The 16,956-nt window shown below is 34.7% G+C and overlaps 1 protein-coding gene across 2 annotated transcripts in view; it reads left to right on the top strand.

The window, feature by feature from the left end:
• The first annotated feature begins 5,806 nt into the window (after positions 1-5,806).
• Timp (Tissue inhibitor of metalloproteases) overlaps positions 5,807-16,956 on the top strand; it is a 207,081-nt gene continuing 195,931 nt past the window's right edge. The window contains exon 1 of one of the 2 annotated variants that reach the window (XM_068364601.1): positions 5,807-6,513. Coding sequence is in view for 1 of the 2 variants with exons in the window: in XM_068364600.1 (XP_068220701.1) it covers positions 14,110-14,120 (11 nt within the window). In the remaining variant the exon portion in view is untranslated. Of the gene's footprint in view, positions 6,514-13,930; positions 14,121-16,956 lie in introns of those variants that run through there. The other variant, XM_068364600.1, reaches the window with a different exon arrangement.

The following is a 16,956-nucleotide window of genomic DNA, read 5'->3' as shown; positions in this document are numbered from 1 at the left end:
AAGGTCCAAGCTTGTCGCGTGGTAGACCTCACCCTCGGCCTGGGTAGGCGACATATGGCGGTAGACCTCACGCTATAGTAGCACCGAAATATGTATGAACAACCAGCTTGTACTCCATATTGGGGCATCCTTGCAGAAACGCAATATGTCCAGTATCTCGCATGATAGAATATAAAAAAAATTAATGCTCTTCCATATCATCATAAACTGATGAAAAGAGACTAGTCAGATAAATATTTGAGGATCAGTTGAAGAACCCATACGGAAAGTGTTGGCGTAGCAGTATTGAAGAAATTTGTTGTAAACATGGAATGAAAATAGAAGAAATAAGAGGTTAGGAGGGAAATGATCCTGAAAAAAATCAAGAAAAAAAATATGGAAAGGATAGAGGAAACTATTGAAGAAAAGCGGAAAGGGGGAAAATGAGATTCATAGAAAGAAATGGCCCAAAGCCCTAGATCAGAGAAATTGACATGGATAAGGCAATCCTTGTAATGAAGGCAAGGTTAAATATGTTCAAGCTAAAAGCAAATGTCAGGGAAAAATACACATGATGTGTGCGATTTATTCACAGAAGAGGAAAATGATACAGAACATTTATTTCCATGCCCAAAATTAGGATAGTTAATGAAACAAGACATAAGCGTAGGTATGTTGCAAAATCCAAACAGGGCTATGGGTGTTTACATAAGTAGGGCGATGCATATGAAAGAAGACTTTAGAAATGTCAAACTGACCACAATAGGTTGCCAAAAGTGATGATTGCAAGGTATTATCCCAACTGATTTCAAGGTAGAATGGGATAAAAGTAAAGATTAAGAATTTTATTTATAATGTTGTTCATGGTTTATGTGAAAAAAAAACTTAATTCCGGAAACAGATATAAGCTTAGAAGCTTTGCACATTTCTATAATGCGATAGATTGCCCATAACCTTATTTTGCGGTGTGAGCAGTTAGGAACCAAAATCGAAGCACTTAGAAAACAAGAAAGTCTTCGTCGTCTTCTTGAAACTCTTAATATCTTCAGTGCTTGGGATGTCTAGTGGGAGCTTTTTATATACTATAGTCTTGGAACCTCATATTTGAAAGCTCTATAACATACAGTAGAGGTGCATTATTACATATGGGACTTGAAAACATCTGTAACTATTCTCGTGTCGACACAAGCTTTTTTTAAAGTTCGACTTCATCCTCTTAATTTTGGACTATGTACTAATTTTAGCTGGATCTTTATTATGGGACTCTGCAACTACAGGTCTACATTCAGGGCTTGGAATTAATGAAAAGATAGTAGCATTATTTATATATGCAAATGGTATGGAAAGTAGTGGTTCGAGAACACTACCCTGAGGAACACCAGTAATAGCAATCAAATAATCACCATGGTACCTATCAACAACTACTCTTTGCAATCTTTTGTTAAAATACAATAATGATGCTAAAAAGAGACACACCTGTCTAAGTTTTGAAATAAGGTCCTCATGATTAACAGGGTCAAAGGCAGCACTAAAATCAAGACCACAAGCAGGGGATTTCTGCACAGCATTGGAAATTATGAGAAAGGCATCCCAAGCTCCAAGGCCTTTGGGAAGGACAAACTGCAAACTTCAGATGCTTTGCCTAAAGATTTAAGAAAATAGTTAACGTGGGAATTACAGAGATTGGGTGGTAATCTTCTGAGTTAGAGTTACCATAAACACATTTACCAATGGTTCCTTCAATGTCATGCAGCTTGAAACTGTCACCGTCAGCGGTGCGGTACACTCGACTGATTAATTCAATGAAACTTTCGCACCAAAGCAGCGGCGTTACTTCACTGATAATGCACCGCTTTGCATGGGTTGCTGCTGGACTGGGGTGTAACCGATTAGTCGGCGGAGACAGTCAACTTACATGGTCAATCTTCTTTCCCACCAATATCCCTACACCAAGAGGTTGGTTGCCTGATACACCCTCTCCAATGCCTTCTATCAAAGGTATCTTCTTCCACCAAACCTCTTCTCTTCAGATCATCCTTTCTCTTATCTCGCCATCCAATTCTTTGCCTTTCCCCTCAATCTTCCCCTCTTAATAGGTTCCTCCTCACTCCCTCCCCACCATCCATCCTTAACGCGTGCCCACGCCATCTCAGTCATGACACTCCTATCACCTATGTAATCTTCACTACGCCTGCCATTTTCCTTGTAACATAATTTTCCAATCTTTCAACCAGTGATATTCCAATAATCCGCCTCAACATTTTCATCTCTGTTCTCTCAAGCTTTGCTTCCTCTTTTTGTCTAAGGGCCCACATTTCCCATCCATATATCAACACTGGTCTTATTACTGTGATATAGATCTTGACATTTAGCTTGATTGGCATTTTCTTTTCACATACCAGTCTCACTACCTCTCACCACTTCCCCAAGGCTCCCTTTATCCTAGTTTCAACTTCAGCCTCATACACTCCTTCCTGACATATAGTAGATCCCAAGTATCTAAATTATCTCACCTGTTTTATAACCAACCATCTATTTTCAAGTATGGCTATCTTATCCCTACTTTCCTTACTGCTCACTAAAACTCCAGTCTTATCCACCTTGATTGATTTTTCATTATATATAACTAAGCGACCAGTTCAAAGCACCAAGTTAACTAATAAGATAAATAGCAAATGAGTTTCTTATATCATTTGGACCTGGCCCATATTTTACATTCTTAGGATGTTCAAGCACTTTTAATCTAGTTGGTGTTAATGTGTGCTCAAAATTGTAGTTCTCACGCTCTCTAACGGAATTGTGTGATATAGTTAAAAAACTTGTTTTCTTCAAAGAAAATGGTAAATGCACCATACATGTCTCTTTCAGGATTTATCGGATGTGGATTCTGTGTTTTTATTTTTTGTCTAATATACGTAGTAAATACACAAAAGCTTTTTCTTCTTAGCAATTTTATGTATATATTGTAACAGTAAAAATAGTTTACATGCAGCATTTGTCATGGGCAATAGTTGACCACATCAACTGCGCTCGGATTACACGGTGTCAAACCATGGGCTATGAGAGAAGTCTTTTGGAGTAACATTACTAATTCTCCAAGTGCACATAGAATCCCTTTCTGGTAACTTACAAAAAATAAGAGACAACTAAGGAGTTAAGGAATCAGAGTTCTCTATGAAAATAAAGAAAAATACTATTTGGGTCTACTCATCCATAAGCATCAAGATCCAACAAGAGTGTTTTAATTTTACAGGACTAATAAGCTAAACTAGTTCTATCAAATGTATCGTTTTTTTCTTTATTCTGATGACAAAGTGTCTATAATGACAAGGAAAAGGAATGGATTTGGTGCAGATTCATGATGGAGACCAACCTCCTCAGGGAATACCTCAGTCTTCATATACTATTTTTTTCTAGTATCTTGAATACAGGCTCCAAAAGCTTTATTCCTCTGTAGTTCCTACAATTTAAGACGTCTCCTTTTTGTTTATGCATTTTAATCATCCAACTATCTTCCCAGTCCCTTGGCATTTCCTCTACATTCCAGATTTTTTCCAATAGTGTGTCTGCATCCAATACCTTGACCATATCTATTACCTCATTTTCATGCAGCTTTATTTAGCTTTTCTCTCTTATAGCATACTCGACATCTCTCTCTCTCTCTCTCTCTCTCTCTCTCTCTCTCTCTCTCTCTCTCTCTCTGATGTTTACTATTGGTCCTTTTACTGAAGGAACATTTTCCAGATCTCCACACTATCATGCACTAACAAATTATATCACGCAACGGAAGCCAAACATTGGATGATGTTCACAGATGTCCATTAAATACTCGTTTCTCTTGGAATATATTGTAGGAATAAATTTACAAAAAATCAAAGAAATATTTGAAACCATTGGCAAATTCTTTTGACTATATTGATTTACAACCAGGACAGATGAATGTCAATTATCACGAAAGATGCTAGTTGCATATCTGACCTGACCAAGTGTTAGGTAGCTGATACTTTCTAAAGATTTGTTATTCTGTGCTTTTAGATTAAATGATAAGAGGGATCGAAAGATTAACAGCGGGAATTTTGGATATATTTACATCTTTGAAACTGTGAGCATGGCAAGGTTTTTCTGTTTGACTCCAGAAAATTGATGAAGACCGAAATCAAAGCCAATCAATGTAAATTCAGATGATATTAAAGACGACCCGCAGGGGAATGCCAATATGGTAGGCCTACAAAAGATAATTAAATGAAAAGCTAAAACCCTTTGATTAATGGGTGGAATATGAAAGTGTCACCAGATAAGCTGTTACTTTACTGACATATTACTTTAAGGGCTGTTTTCCTGACACTATCACACACATGGAAACCTGCAGAGAATTACATGACGAGATAAGGTAAAGGATGATATAGAGAGGAGAGGTTTGATTGGAAATATTGGCGAGGGCTTATCGTTTGCATCCTTTCGGACTCTATTCGGTTTCAATATATTTTTTAATTCTCATGATGTCTAGAGCTTTCAAATATGCAGCTCTAAATCTATGTAAGAAGCTCCCACAAGCCATCAAAAAGACAATTGCATCCTTTCGAACTCTATACGGTTTCAATTATTTTTTCATTCGCATAATGTCTAGAGCTTTCAAATATACAGCTCTAAATCTATGTAAGAAGCTCCCACTAGCCATCAAAGAGACAAGATATTAAGGCTTTCAAGATGAAGCTCATGACTTTTGTAATGGCTTCGATAATGAGCACATAACAATTAACGCCGGATACGTTGTGTAATACTCCAATACCCGAGAATGTATACAGCAAACATCTTGTAGGTCCTGCTATGTTACATCTCTCTCGATCTTCTCGTAACAGTTTCCTCCCTAGCACACCCTACTCCCTTCGCCATTATGCATTCTCAACACATGTCCATACCATCTCACTCGTGACACTCTTATTACCTCTGTAATCCTTACTATGCCTGCCATCTTATTTCATCATTTTTAAAAATCTCTCAAGTAGATATTCTCATAATCCATTTTGGCATTCTCATCTCAGTTCTCTCATCAACACTGGTCTTATTACTATGCTTTAACTCTTGCCATACAATATCTTTCATTCCAAATACGAGAGAAGGTAACACAGAAAAGGCTCATTAGGTTATTATTCTTTAAACTTTCCTAAGAATTATGAAAAAAAAAGTTTTGGAGCCACGTTTAGAATTTTCAAGAGTTTTGAGTCCCATTTATTATTTGTGTGTAATACATTTGATTCATTTCGAATAAATCCACGCATGCATGAAAAACGTCTGCTAACAACCATCGATTTACAACTATCAAGGTCACTGAACTGGTCACTGAAGATCAGCTTATTGGTCTGCTTTAAAATTACGTCTTGTTGACATTTCCTAAATTTCATTTTTTCTTATATAAAAAAGGACTAAACGATTATTTCTGCAGCACGTTAAAATGTAAGCTTTTTTTAGAATTTCACTACGTTATCTGATTACATAATATTAGAATTACCCAAATCGTTTAAGTTCCTCTATTGATTGTCACTTAATATATATCTTATATCTTTTTTTTATAAAGCTAAAGATAAACAAAAACCAGGTTTAATTTCACATAAAAAGTTGTATTCGGCAAAATAATATCAACATTTAACGTTAAAACGATCTAACGACAAATAAACAATAAAACCGCCTTACACCGATGTTATCATACAGTAAGTCCAGGGACCGCGGATCCGGCTAAATGGCTATACTGCCAGACGTACAAATAACAGTTGGCTGGCACTAATGGTGGTTGTACGTGGAGTTGGGAACCCCAAAATGTCCAGTTACTTCTACTCTTCTAGTTCTGTGAGAGTGATTGACAATCTCTCATCGCATCACTCGTGTCTGTAATACGAAATTAGTTTAAAAGTGGAATGGCTTATAAGAAGTAAAATGTGCAACATTTAATACCCTCGGTAGCGAGTGACCCAAAAAAAAGGGGGTGATCGAAAGCAAGTTTAGATCACGCCCCATTTACCGCAATGAGTGAGGGACATCAACATCTTGCAAAGTCCTGGCAAGCAAGTTGGGGTTAATAAATAGCAGCTGCAACCATACGATTGCAAATACTCAGCTTTAAGTGGTGCTGCATAGATAAGTCTTTTAGATATTGCGTTGTGCTATATGGTTTTCGACAGGGGAAGTGTGAAAATATTTAATACAATTTAAATGTTTCTAAGTGATAAGTGTATTGAATTTACTGCATCTGATGTAAAAGAAAGCAAGCGTAAACATAAATATTTTGGCTTAAAGGATGCAGCTGTGATATCAAACAAGTAAACAAACAAACAACCTTGACATACCTACTCCCTCCCTTATTGGAGTATACCATCCTGCAACAAGTGATGTCATCATACTTCGTTATGGAAAAAGGAAACAGCAAAAGGTAAAGAAGTAATGAAAATATGCATCACGAAAGTGTTATAGAGCTTACAATCGTGTAGAAGGGTACCAGGATTTCTTCTTATTCTGAGGCAAGACTTTACAGTTACTAAGGTAAGAATGCTTCAACACGCTCTCTCTCTCTCTCTCTCTCTCTCTCTCTCTCTCTCTCTCTCTCTCTCTCTCTCTCTCTCTCTCTCTCTCTCTCATTATGTTCTGGTCACATTTTTATTGTTGTGATGACAGGAATAAGAGGCTAACATTATATATATATATATATATATATATATATATATATATATATATATATATATATATATATATATATATATATATATATATATATATATATATATATATATATATATATATAATGAGTGTGTGTATATGTGTTGGATTTTTAAATTAATGGCTATGGATTTCCTTTGAAGCTAAATTTGAGGGAAACTAGGCCTAGGCTGATTCACCTAAAACTTAATTATGCTACCCGTGGCCAAGAATTTTAATGTAATTTTTTCACGGACATAATGTCAGTAACAATAGATCCAATTAACGAATAAATACTGTAATTTCCCCCAACCCCAGAGTAATCTTTAGGACAGGGTTAGCTACAGTAGGCTACCAGTTTTTCGTAGTTACACAGCAACGATGAAAGTGTTAACGGTGTCACGAAGGTCACATATCATGATAAAAGTTAAATATAATGCTTTGTAGGTATTCGGTATATAAAATGGCTTATTAGACAATCTTAGACTAGTTCTATAGGCCTAAGGAGATGTGATTACAATAGTCCGATATGTTTCCTTCCGAATTTGGTTACAGCTGTATTGATAACAATGATAACACACAAGAAAGAATCGCATACTAGCTTTAAGTGTTTGTTCTTCTCATTGACCTGTTAGAAATTGCCAGCTGTCGCCATGAATGTTAAGGCATTCCAATAGTGCATTATATACTGTCTGTACCCTTATTTAGAAATTACTAAGTTTGTGTCCATCTTTTTTGCCTACAGAGAACATGTTCAGTGCAGTTGATGTTAAAATATTTAAAGAACCATTGCTGCAAGCATACGTTGTTCCGTGAATATGGGGCATGCATTTTGTTTCGTAACTTTTCACTTACACATTATAATGAAAGATAAGCGGAGAGAATACTTGCTATTTCCTGTTTTAGTAATAACGCAGACTCTAAATTGCATCGCATTTGTACCGTGAGACTATGGAATGTTCTTGGCAACTCTGAACTTCAGCCAGAAGGAACGATGGTTTGTTTAGGTGAGTCGCAGCATTGTATGAAGGGTGTGTGATGAAGAGAAAATGAAAATAATGAATAACAATAGCTCAAGGTTTATCAACCCTTGTATAGCATTAAATGGATATCTCCAAGGGCGTTTTCATAAGTCATACTACATACGTTTTATGACAGAATTGATTTGTCAATATTTGAGCGTGCTTGTAGTCAAAGCAGATTTTTCTTTGTAATCGTATAAAGTTGAGGTAGGTTTTATAATTTTTACGTTTTTTATTTTCTTGTACATATAGATATTAATTGTTAAATTTTAAACATTTTCTGTGTACAATATATGGGTTTACGTAGACTTTTGCACAGTGGATGAACTGCTAATTTCACTCTAAAATAGAAACAAGCTGAACAGTTCACGGGCCCCGAGAAGTCTTTCTCCAAGAAACAGACTCCTAATTTACATTGCAATACATCCGGATTTGATTATAGTTATTTTCTCGTTGCCTTCGTCCATTTGTCAATGACCTTGTAGTAAGCAATATTAATCTCGTCTTATCATAACACGTTCAATAATGGTAAACAATTCACTATGAAATATTTTGTTTACAAGATTTGACGCAACATACAAGCTTACACACAATATAGGCTACACATTTACACTGGTATACAGTATATGCATTGCATGGAAATATTTAAAAATGCTTGAATGGATAACCGAATGTTTCTAGACGAAATTTAAATCATCATATTTGTAATTTCGACGAATAAATACATCGAAGGTAGGCGACCATGGTCATTGTGATGCCGGCCTTTGTGTATTATTATTATTATTATTATTATTATTATTATTATTATTATTATTATTATTATTACTTGCAAGGCTACAACCCTAGCTGGAAAAGCAGGATGTTATAATTATGCCCAAGGGCTCCAACAATTAAAAACAGTAACATTAAAATAAATGTTTCACTTATAAACTATAAAAACTTTAAAAAAACAAGAGGAAGAGAAATGAAGATAGAATAGTGTGCCTGGGTGTTCCCTCAAGCAAGATAACTCTAATGCAAGACTGTGGAAGGCCATAGTACAGAGGCTATGGCACTACCTAAGACTAGAGAACAATGATTTGGTCTCTTTTACTCTTGCCAAGAGGAAAGTAGCCACTGAACAATTTCGGTATCATGGCCAGTTACCGTGGTTAGGTTTACTGAGGTGGTCTTGGAAAAGCAATTTTTAGTAATCAGATAACTAACCCGTTTGTTTGATTATAGATCGCTCTGCTTATATGGATTGTAATAACTGAAGAGAGAGAGAGAGAGAGAGAGAGAGAGAGAGAGAGAGAGAGAGAGAGAGAGAGAGAGAGAGAATATTAATGAAGAGACGATCGAAGTCAGCGATATATAATGGCATTAAACGTTACATGAAGAACAAAAAATAAATACCCGGTTTCGTCGTGTATTCTTAAATGCTACTACTTTTTATGTAGACATCTTCAGTTGGACCGTTTTTCTTGTCAATCGGCATTTATTATACTAAGGTCGAAGCTTATCTAGAACCATTCTAGTTTTTGTGACTGATATTTGGCGTCTGTAGACGAATGGAATGTAGATGGTCTGTTTTTTTGGGAGAAAAAAACTAAATTTCTTTCAAGTGTTTTACTTCTGTTGTTCCTCTGGTTTTTGTCGACGTTTTTTATCATTATTATTATTAAATGGTTTAAATGTTTCAACCAGATTACGGGTTACATGAATCGACCAATGTTTTCTCTTAAGTATATTATAGATAACGCAATTTGTTTATATATAAAGATTTTACTAATTATAACTTTTGTTTTAAACTACGCATTCGTAAACGATTACACTGAATTTTTGGTTCAAAACTGTTGGGACACAAATAACTATAGAAACATGTATCAGCAGATATAGAAAATAATAAGAGTTCATTACTTAAATTATGCCTTTCCCTATCCCTCCAGTGTTACCATTATTTGAATGATCTGTGCTTTTTATCTTTTTTAGTTAGAAAGACAACGAACATAATAGAAAATATTTCGGCTGGAAATCCCCGTTCTCTATTTTCTTCTTTTTATGCCCCAACAGAGACTTAGGAAAAATCCTGTTAGATTGCCACTGTTGGAAGGGTTTAAAGCTGCCACTGTTTTGAAGGTAGTGTTATCCGACTTTGATTTCATTCCCCTTTTATTACAAGGGAAAAGATTGTTTTTCTCATAGATTCGATTCACATTCTCCCTCAAAACATTGTGTTTGGTTAAACTTCGCCATAACCACCAACAGAAATCTTTCAGGCTTCCAATTTTTTAATAGGTCTAGCTTTTCTTTTAAATTACTTCCTTTAACCTTTTTTTTCTCATACATTCGGTTCACATAGAACCTCAAAATATTGTGTATGGTTAAACTTCGCCATAACCACCAACAGAAATCTTCCAGGCTTCCAATTTTTTAATAGGTCTAGCTTTTCTTTTTAAATTACTTCCATTAACCTTTTTTTCATACATTCGGTTCACATTCTTCCTCAAAATATTGTGTTTGGTTAAACTTCGCCATAACCACCAAAAAGAAATCTCAGCCCTCCAATTTTTATATTAGGTTTAATTCTTCTCTATAAATTCCACGGTCTACGATTGTTTGAAAAGCGTATCCTCCCCTCTCTCTCTCTCTCTCTCTCTCTCTCTCTCTCTCTCTCTCTCTCTCTCTCTCTCTCTCTCTCTCTCTCTCTCTCTCTGTGATTCTAATATCAATACAGATCGGGAATGTGTGATAAGGTCTCGTACTTTTGATAATATTAGACAGAGATTGAGAGCTCTGATTGCCAAGGACAGGAGAGGCGATAAGGAAAAATTGATTGAACAGGTGAAGGGTTTGAGGAAAGCTGGGTGTGGAGAGATCAGAGGAAAAAGTTAACAAAACAAGAGGGAAACTCCTCCCTGAAGCGATGAACCTGATTAGTACGGGTATGCAAGAGAGCAAACAATTTTAATCTCTCTCTCTCTCTCTCTCTCTCTCTCTCTCTCTCCTCTCTCTCTCTCTCTCTCTCTCTCTCTCTCTCTCTCTCTCTTATATATAATATATATTATATCTATGATATCTATATATATATATATATATATCTATATATATATATATATATATATATATATATATATATGAGGCTACATTCTACTTATGATATTTTAATCCCGTATCTTCATTTGGCCAAGGGCATAAGATGTCATCAAATCTAGGTTAAAGTTTATTTTTTATAATATTGCAACATTTTTGCTATTCTTTGTACAGCTTGAATTTCATTTTATTAACTCTAGTAATGATTTTAAACAGAACTGATTACCATATGTCCTACAATTTACTGCTGTAAAAAGAAAGAGCTGTAAAATCATACTTTGGGGAGTGCCATGAAATATTATTAATATTATTATTATTATTATCATCGAGTGTTTCAATTAATTGTTAGTATGTATGTTTAATGATGACAACATTAACGAGGGAGATGTTAAATAATAAAAAAACAGATTATCATAAATTTTGTAATGAGCTGAAATACTTCTTTGAAGTGCCATGCGCCATTACTATAAGTTTTCTACGTTATCAAATTTGTCTGCTTATGATTATCCAACTGTTTTACTATATTTGTTTTTTAATCTTTCTTTACATATGAGTATCTATGAAAGACCAGTTATCAATTTTAATGGCCTTTTAATCACATAAACAATAAAATATATTAAAATTATAATGATGCAAGATATAGGCCAACCTAAAGGCCATTATAAACTAAGTAATGGATCTAGTAAAACTCATTTTATGGCGAAATCTTAAAAGAACAACAGCCAAACCACGCATTTTATCAGATCTAATATATGCAAAAGCGATAAGAAACCATTTTAGACCATTTTCTGTTTTTTCTATTGTTCCTTATCATGACATTTGCATAAGTTTCCAAATGAAAGCAAAAGACGGATTCATAAATTTTGATAGCGAAGAGACGCCACATTGCAGTTATATAGCAATTGCTTGGTATTCGTCTGTTCCATGAGCCTTGACAAATTAATATAAATTTATAAACGCGTTTTTCTTTCTTACGGCCGAGTCGTTTATTATTGTTTATGGCCCTGTACTTCGTAAGTCAGCGAGTCCGTGCATCTTGTTTTATTTTTATAGTAACTTTATATTCTGTTTTCTGCATACTTTTTTTTTTAATGAAATTCTTTTCCTCGTGTAAACGTTTAACAGATTGCCGTAGACAGGAACCCCTTCTGGAGCATCCGGTGCCCATTTGTGATCATTGAAGGGCTGACATAACTCTTTTTATAGATTATTTATGGAAGATCTGTTTTAATGTTGTTACTGTTCTTTAAATATTTTTAATTGTTTATTACTTCTTTTGTAGTTTATTTATTTCCTTTCCTCACTGGGCTACTTTGCCCTGTTGTAGCCTTTAGGCTTATAGCATCTTGCTTTTCCAACTAGGGTTGTAGCTTAGCAATTAATAATAATAAAAGAGCATGGCTCTAGGGCGGTACTCTTTTAACTATAAGCGTTTTGTATACAAAAGATGTTCAGCAAGAACCTTGGTTTTAAGGACCAGCCATGCACCCACTATCATTATTACACAACCAATATAATTTTCTTCACCATTAACTTATTTTGAATAGGAAAATTAGCTGTTACTTGTCAAACATTAAAGTGTAGTTAAGGAAGTCAGATTTGAGGAACTTGTAATTTTAATGTAATTTTTTTTTCAGCTAATATACTCTCTCTCTCTCTCTCTCTCTCTCTCTCTCTCTCTCTCTCTCTCTCTCTCTCTCTCTCACACACACACACACATTTTATATATATATATATATATATACTATATATATATATATATATATATATATATATATATAAAGAGCTATGGAAAGAAGATGGGGAACAAAAAAAAAGAGCAACGTGGATACGAGAGCAAACTAAAGTACAGTAGATATTCTAACGTATTAAAAATAAATGGACATGAGCAGGACATGTAATCAGAAAGTCAGATAATATACGGACATTAAGAATATCAGAATGGGAGCCTAGAGATTGTAAAAGAAGCAGGGGAGGAAGAGAAAACTATGGATTGACGAACTACGAAAGTTTGAGGCTGTGGATTGGCACAGAAAGACCATAAACAGACGTAACTCTGAGGCCTTTGTTCTGCAGTGGATTAGTAACGGCTGATGATGATATATACAGTATATAATAGATATAATACTTTTTAAATATTCGCGTAAAGTAATACCGGTTTTTTAAAATATACAGAATAGTTTTGATTATAGGTAAGATGTAGACACAAGGTAAAAAGTGTTTAAAATTGGATTATTTAGAATCTGTTATTTTTTTTCGGCTCCAATAATCCCTTTTGTAATTGACCATTTTGATTCAACCTAATAATGATTGTTTATATTTTGACGAATGTACTTAGTCCAAGAAAGGTGAGAATGGGATCTTAAGGGAATTTCTTCTACGTGTGGTTGCATAAAGGAAAAAAAATCAATAATGTAATTAAATGCAGAGCCGGTTCTGGCTTCAGAAGTTAGTATACATTATGTACTGTAGTTACTCTTCTGTTTCATATGAATTTTAAATTCTTTTTAATATTTTCATTCAGATATTTCCTTTTTACAGTTCCGCTCTGTTGCAAAGCTAAATACATTCTTATGTTTTTTATATATATTTGGACAAGTCTTCAATAAACAACGCGTAGGGTAATGGTTTATGTTGCATTGACGTCACCAGTTGACTAAACAAGTCACCCCCCCCCCTCCGCGAACACACACACATACACACTTTTTTATCTCTAATATAGTCACTAAAGTGGATAAATGTCGTATTCATAAAACAGCATTAGGGTAAATTCAAAAAGCCTATTGAATTAAGTTGGGGGCTATGAATTCTGTTGTGACTTCTGATACAGATGTACGAACATACTTTGGGACATGCAGAATAACACCCGCTTGCATTTCATCTGATGTTACAGGCAATTAGATCCGCATTTCGTAAAACCGATAAACTTCCATCGCTTACCAGATTTGATTGATCTTGACAGTGATCCGTTACGCCTCAACAGGAATTCGTTGATAGCACATGACTTCATGTTCTGCTCCGGAAGATATCATGTTCGTATATACCCTTGGCATCATTGAATTAGTCACTCAGTCTGCATCTTTTTTACTTGTTTGCTCTGCCCCTTCTCCTTACAAGCTGAGGGGTTGGCCTGCGGATCAGCTTGTAGCTTACTTGGAGACTTGGATTGGGTCTAGTTTTAGTCCGTCAGTTGAAGACGAGACACGGCGGCGATCAGTAAGTTCGCGTCGTCTGGAGGCGGGATTCTACGCTCCCATGTGTTCATAGTACTGTACTGTGGTGTGGTTCGCTGTGGAGTGTTTGTTTTGAAAATTCTTAACCAAGTGGCTTTCTCCAGTCAGTACATTAGATGAGTTTCAGGTGATTAATTTACGCTGTTTTGTTTCTGATTAGAAAGTATGAAGGCATCACGTTAATGTGTAATGTTATCTCCTAATGTCCATTGACATTTCAAAGTTTTATTTCTTTCCAACGGGGGCGACATGTTTTGTAAGTATATTCAACTACGCAACATACATTTAGTCCACAGGTGACTGGGTACAACATTTTGGGGGAAATATTTGTTATGCATTTATTTGGTTGAGGTCACGCTTGAAGGTCGAGACATCTTCAATAGCCCAGTGAAAGTTGCTCTCTCTCTCTCTCTCTCTCTCTCTCTCTCTCTCTCTCTCTCTCTCTCTCTCTCTCTCTCTCTCTCTCTCTCTCTCTCTAAAATAGAGATTATACAATTACGCTGAAAGTAATTCCTTTAGAAATTTCCTTAAATGACAGTTCTTTCGATTTGTTTGTTAGAATACATAAGAGAAACAGCTACACTGCTACACTACAGGATACGGTATATCAATAACAATATTGAACGGAAGCATTCAACTATCTATCTATATAGATACATGTATACTGTATATACCTGTAATTTTATTTTCATACCAAATTATGTGTATGAACTAATATCCTTCAATATCGTAAGGTTCAGTGTTCCAGAGGTTGTATTTCATCTTTGACCAAATCGTGAAGTAATTATCCTGAAGGCATTTGAACGGGTGGAACTTCAAAAATTCAAACTTATTGCAAGTTCTTTTCTGTTGAACTGGTTGATATGTCATTACATGACTTGAGGTCGTCTGCTCAACTTTCTTAATTATCTCAATATATTTCATAATTTTATGGTATTTTATCATTTATAGTTTATCCGTTATTTCTTATTTCTTTATTTACTTTCTGCACTTTCGAGCCCTTGGGTAGTACTAATATAATTATAGCATTGGTAGTGCCGATATATATATATATATATATATATATATATATAGTATATATATATAGTATATATATTATATATATATATATATATATATATATATATATATATAATTGAACCATGCTGTTTATTTAATGCGCATTCCAGGGTTTTTGTAATTAATTATTGACTTCATGCTTTTTACAATAAATTTTTCAACTATATGAGCATTTGGATTTGATATTTGTTTACCTTATTTAAAATGTACTACTTGAGCTCTATATCCTTCCACAATATTCGTATTAGGATGTACAATGTGTTTATTTTCCCTGTAGGAGGCCTTGGGCTTATAGCATCCTGATTTTCCTGCTAGGGTTGTAGCTTAGCAAGTATTGACAATAATAATAATAATAATAATAATAATAATAATAATAATAATAATAATAATGTAGCAGTTGAATGTCCTAATTTTAAAGAAATTGTATTTAGGCCTATGGGTTAATGATGGCTTCATATGCTTTTGATAATATTGATAGTTGCATATTTTATAAATTTATAAATATATATAAAGTACGTAGTAATATGATTTTGTGTATTCATTTATCGAGTTGCATGAAATATTTTGTTAATTGGTTCTCGTAAATATATCAGGCGTCTAACAAGTTGCTCATCTGCTTTCGAAATAATTTGAAAGTATTAATTAGGTTTGTTCACCATTCAACCAATAGGCCTATATCATTTGCTGTACAAAGTCCATTCGGTTCATCTGTCTTCATCGACTTTTATGGAGAATGTGCGTTTATGCCTTTGAATATTGTAAATCGAAATTCCTCTAAGAAAATATATTTTTTCCAAAATAAAATGCAGTATATATTAATTTTTATGTAATTTTCTTCGCATATAACAGTCTGTGCGTAATTATTGTTCATATAAATTCTTAATCTACCACTGTATTGGCCTCCTGGCTAGTACATGGTAACATGTTCGCTTAGCATTCGCATGGAAGCAGATCGATCCCCGCCCGGGACCTTGAGTTTAAGCTGTTTACTGGGGAAGCCACTAATATGGTTGGGCACCACAGTGGGTATTGGGCTTGCCCGACTGACGTTCAGGTGACATCTATTCTGATGAAACCAGAACTGAAATCCGACACCTTTAACCTTCAAAGTAACATAATGTATTTGATATAAGTGCACTGTTATGACAAATTTACTTAAATATGGGACTGCTACATATGATTAAAGTACGAACACTCGTTTGGTTAATTGTAACTGGAGCATATTGTTATAGAATGAGAGCCCAACTTATGTTCCAAAAACTTTCTAGACTTAGCTCAGGTTCTGTGGGGGAATCATAGATAACCGGTATTTCAACTAAATTTTGTACAAAGTGAACACGTTATTGGAACCATGTATTCTAATCTTATTTCAGTAACATGTAGGAAATTCTTTGATCTCAGATTTACTGCGCCCCAAATGAAATATGATTTTCAACGTTAATTTTGGTATCTTTTAAGCTTGCTGATTTATTATATACACGGGATAGTTTCATCTTCTTTCTCTAATACTACTACGTCTAATGCTGCTTATACTGTCTTTTTATAGGAAGGCACATTTATGAAACCGAATAGTATAATCGATGGAAATATGACGAGAAGGGGATTCGAATTGTTGATCTAACTTGAACTAAACATGCAAAACTACTAGTATGAGGACATCGTCTGCAACAAAATACTTCCGTGGACTTCAATCGTGACAGGAAATCGTGGCAAGTCCAATGACTGCTTGAAAATTAGTTAAATTAAATGGGGGTTTAGAGTTGTTACTGAACTCTGTATATGTTACAAAACCCAAAGAGAGAAATACTTTTAAATCATTGCGATTGTCAGATTGAATCGAGTCTTGACCGTTTGCGATATCCATTCTGGAACGGGGCTGAAATTGTCATACGGATCTCTCTCTC

This window comes from Palaemon carinicauda, chromosome 41, assembly GCF_036898095.1.
Source record: "Palaemon carinicauda isolate YSFRI2023 chromosome 41, ASM3689809v2, whole genome shotgun sequence".
In the NCBI taxonomy this organism is placed as follows: domain Eukaryota; kingdom Metazoa; phylum Arthropoda; class Malacostraca; order Decapoda; family Palaemonidae; genus Palaemon; species Palaemon carinicauda.
The sequence above is the reverse complement of the archived record's forward strand: the minus strand, read 5'-3'. Positions and strand labels throughout refer to the sequence as shown.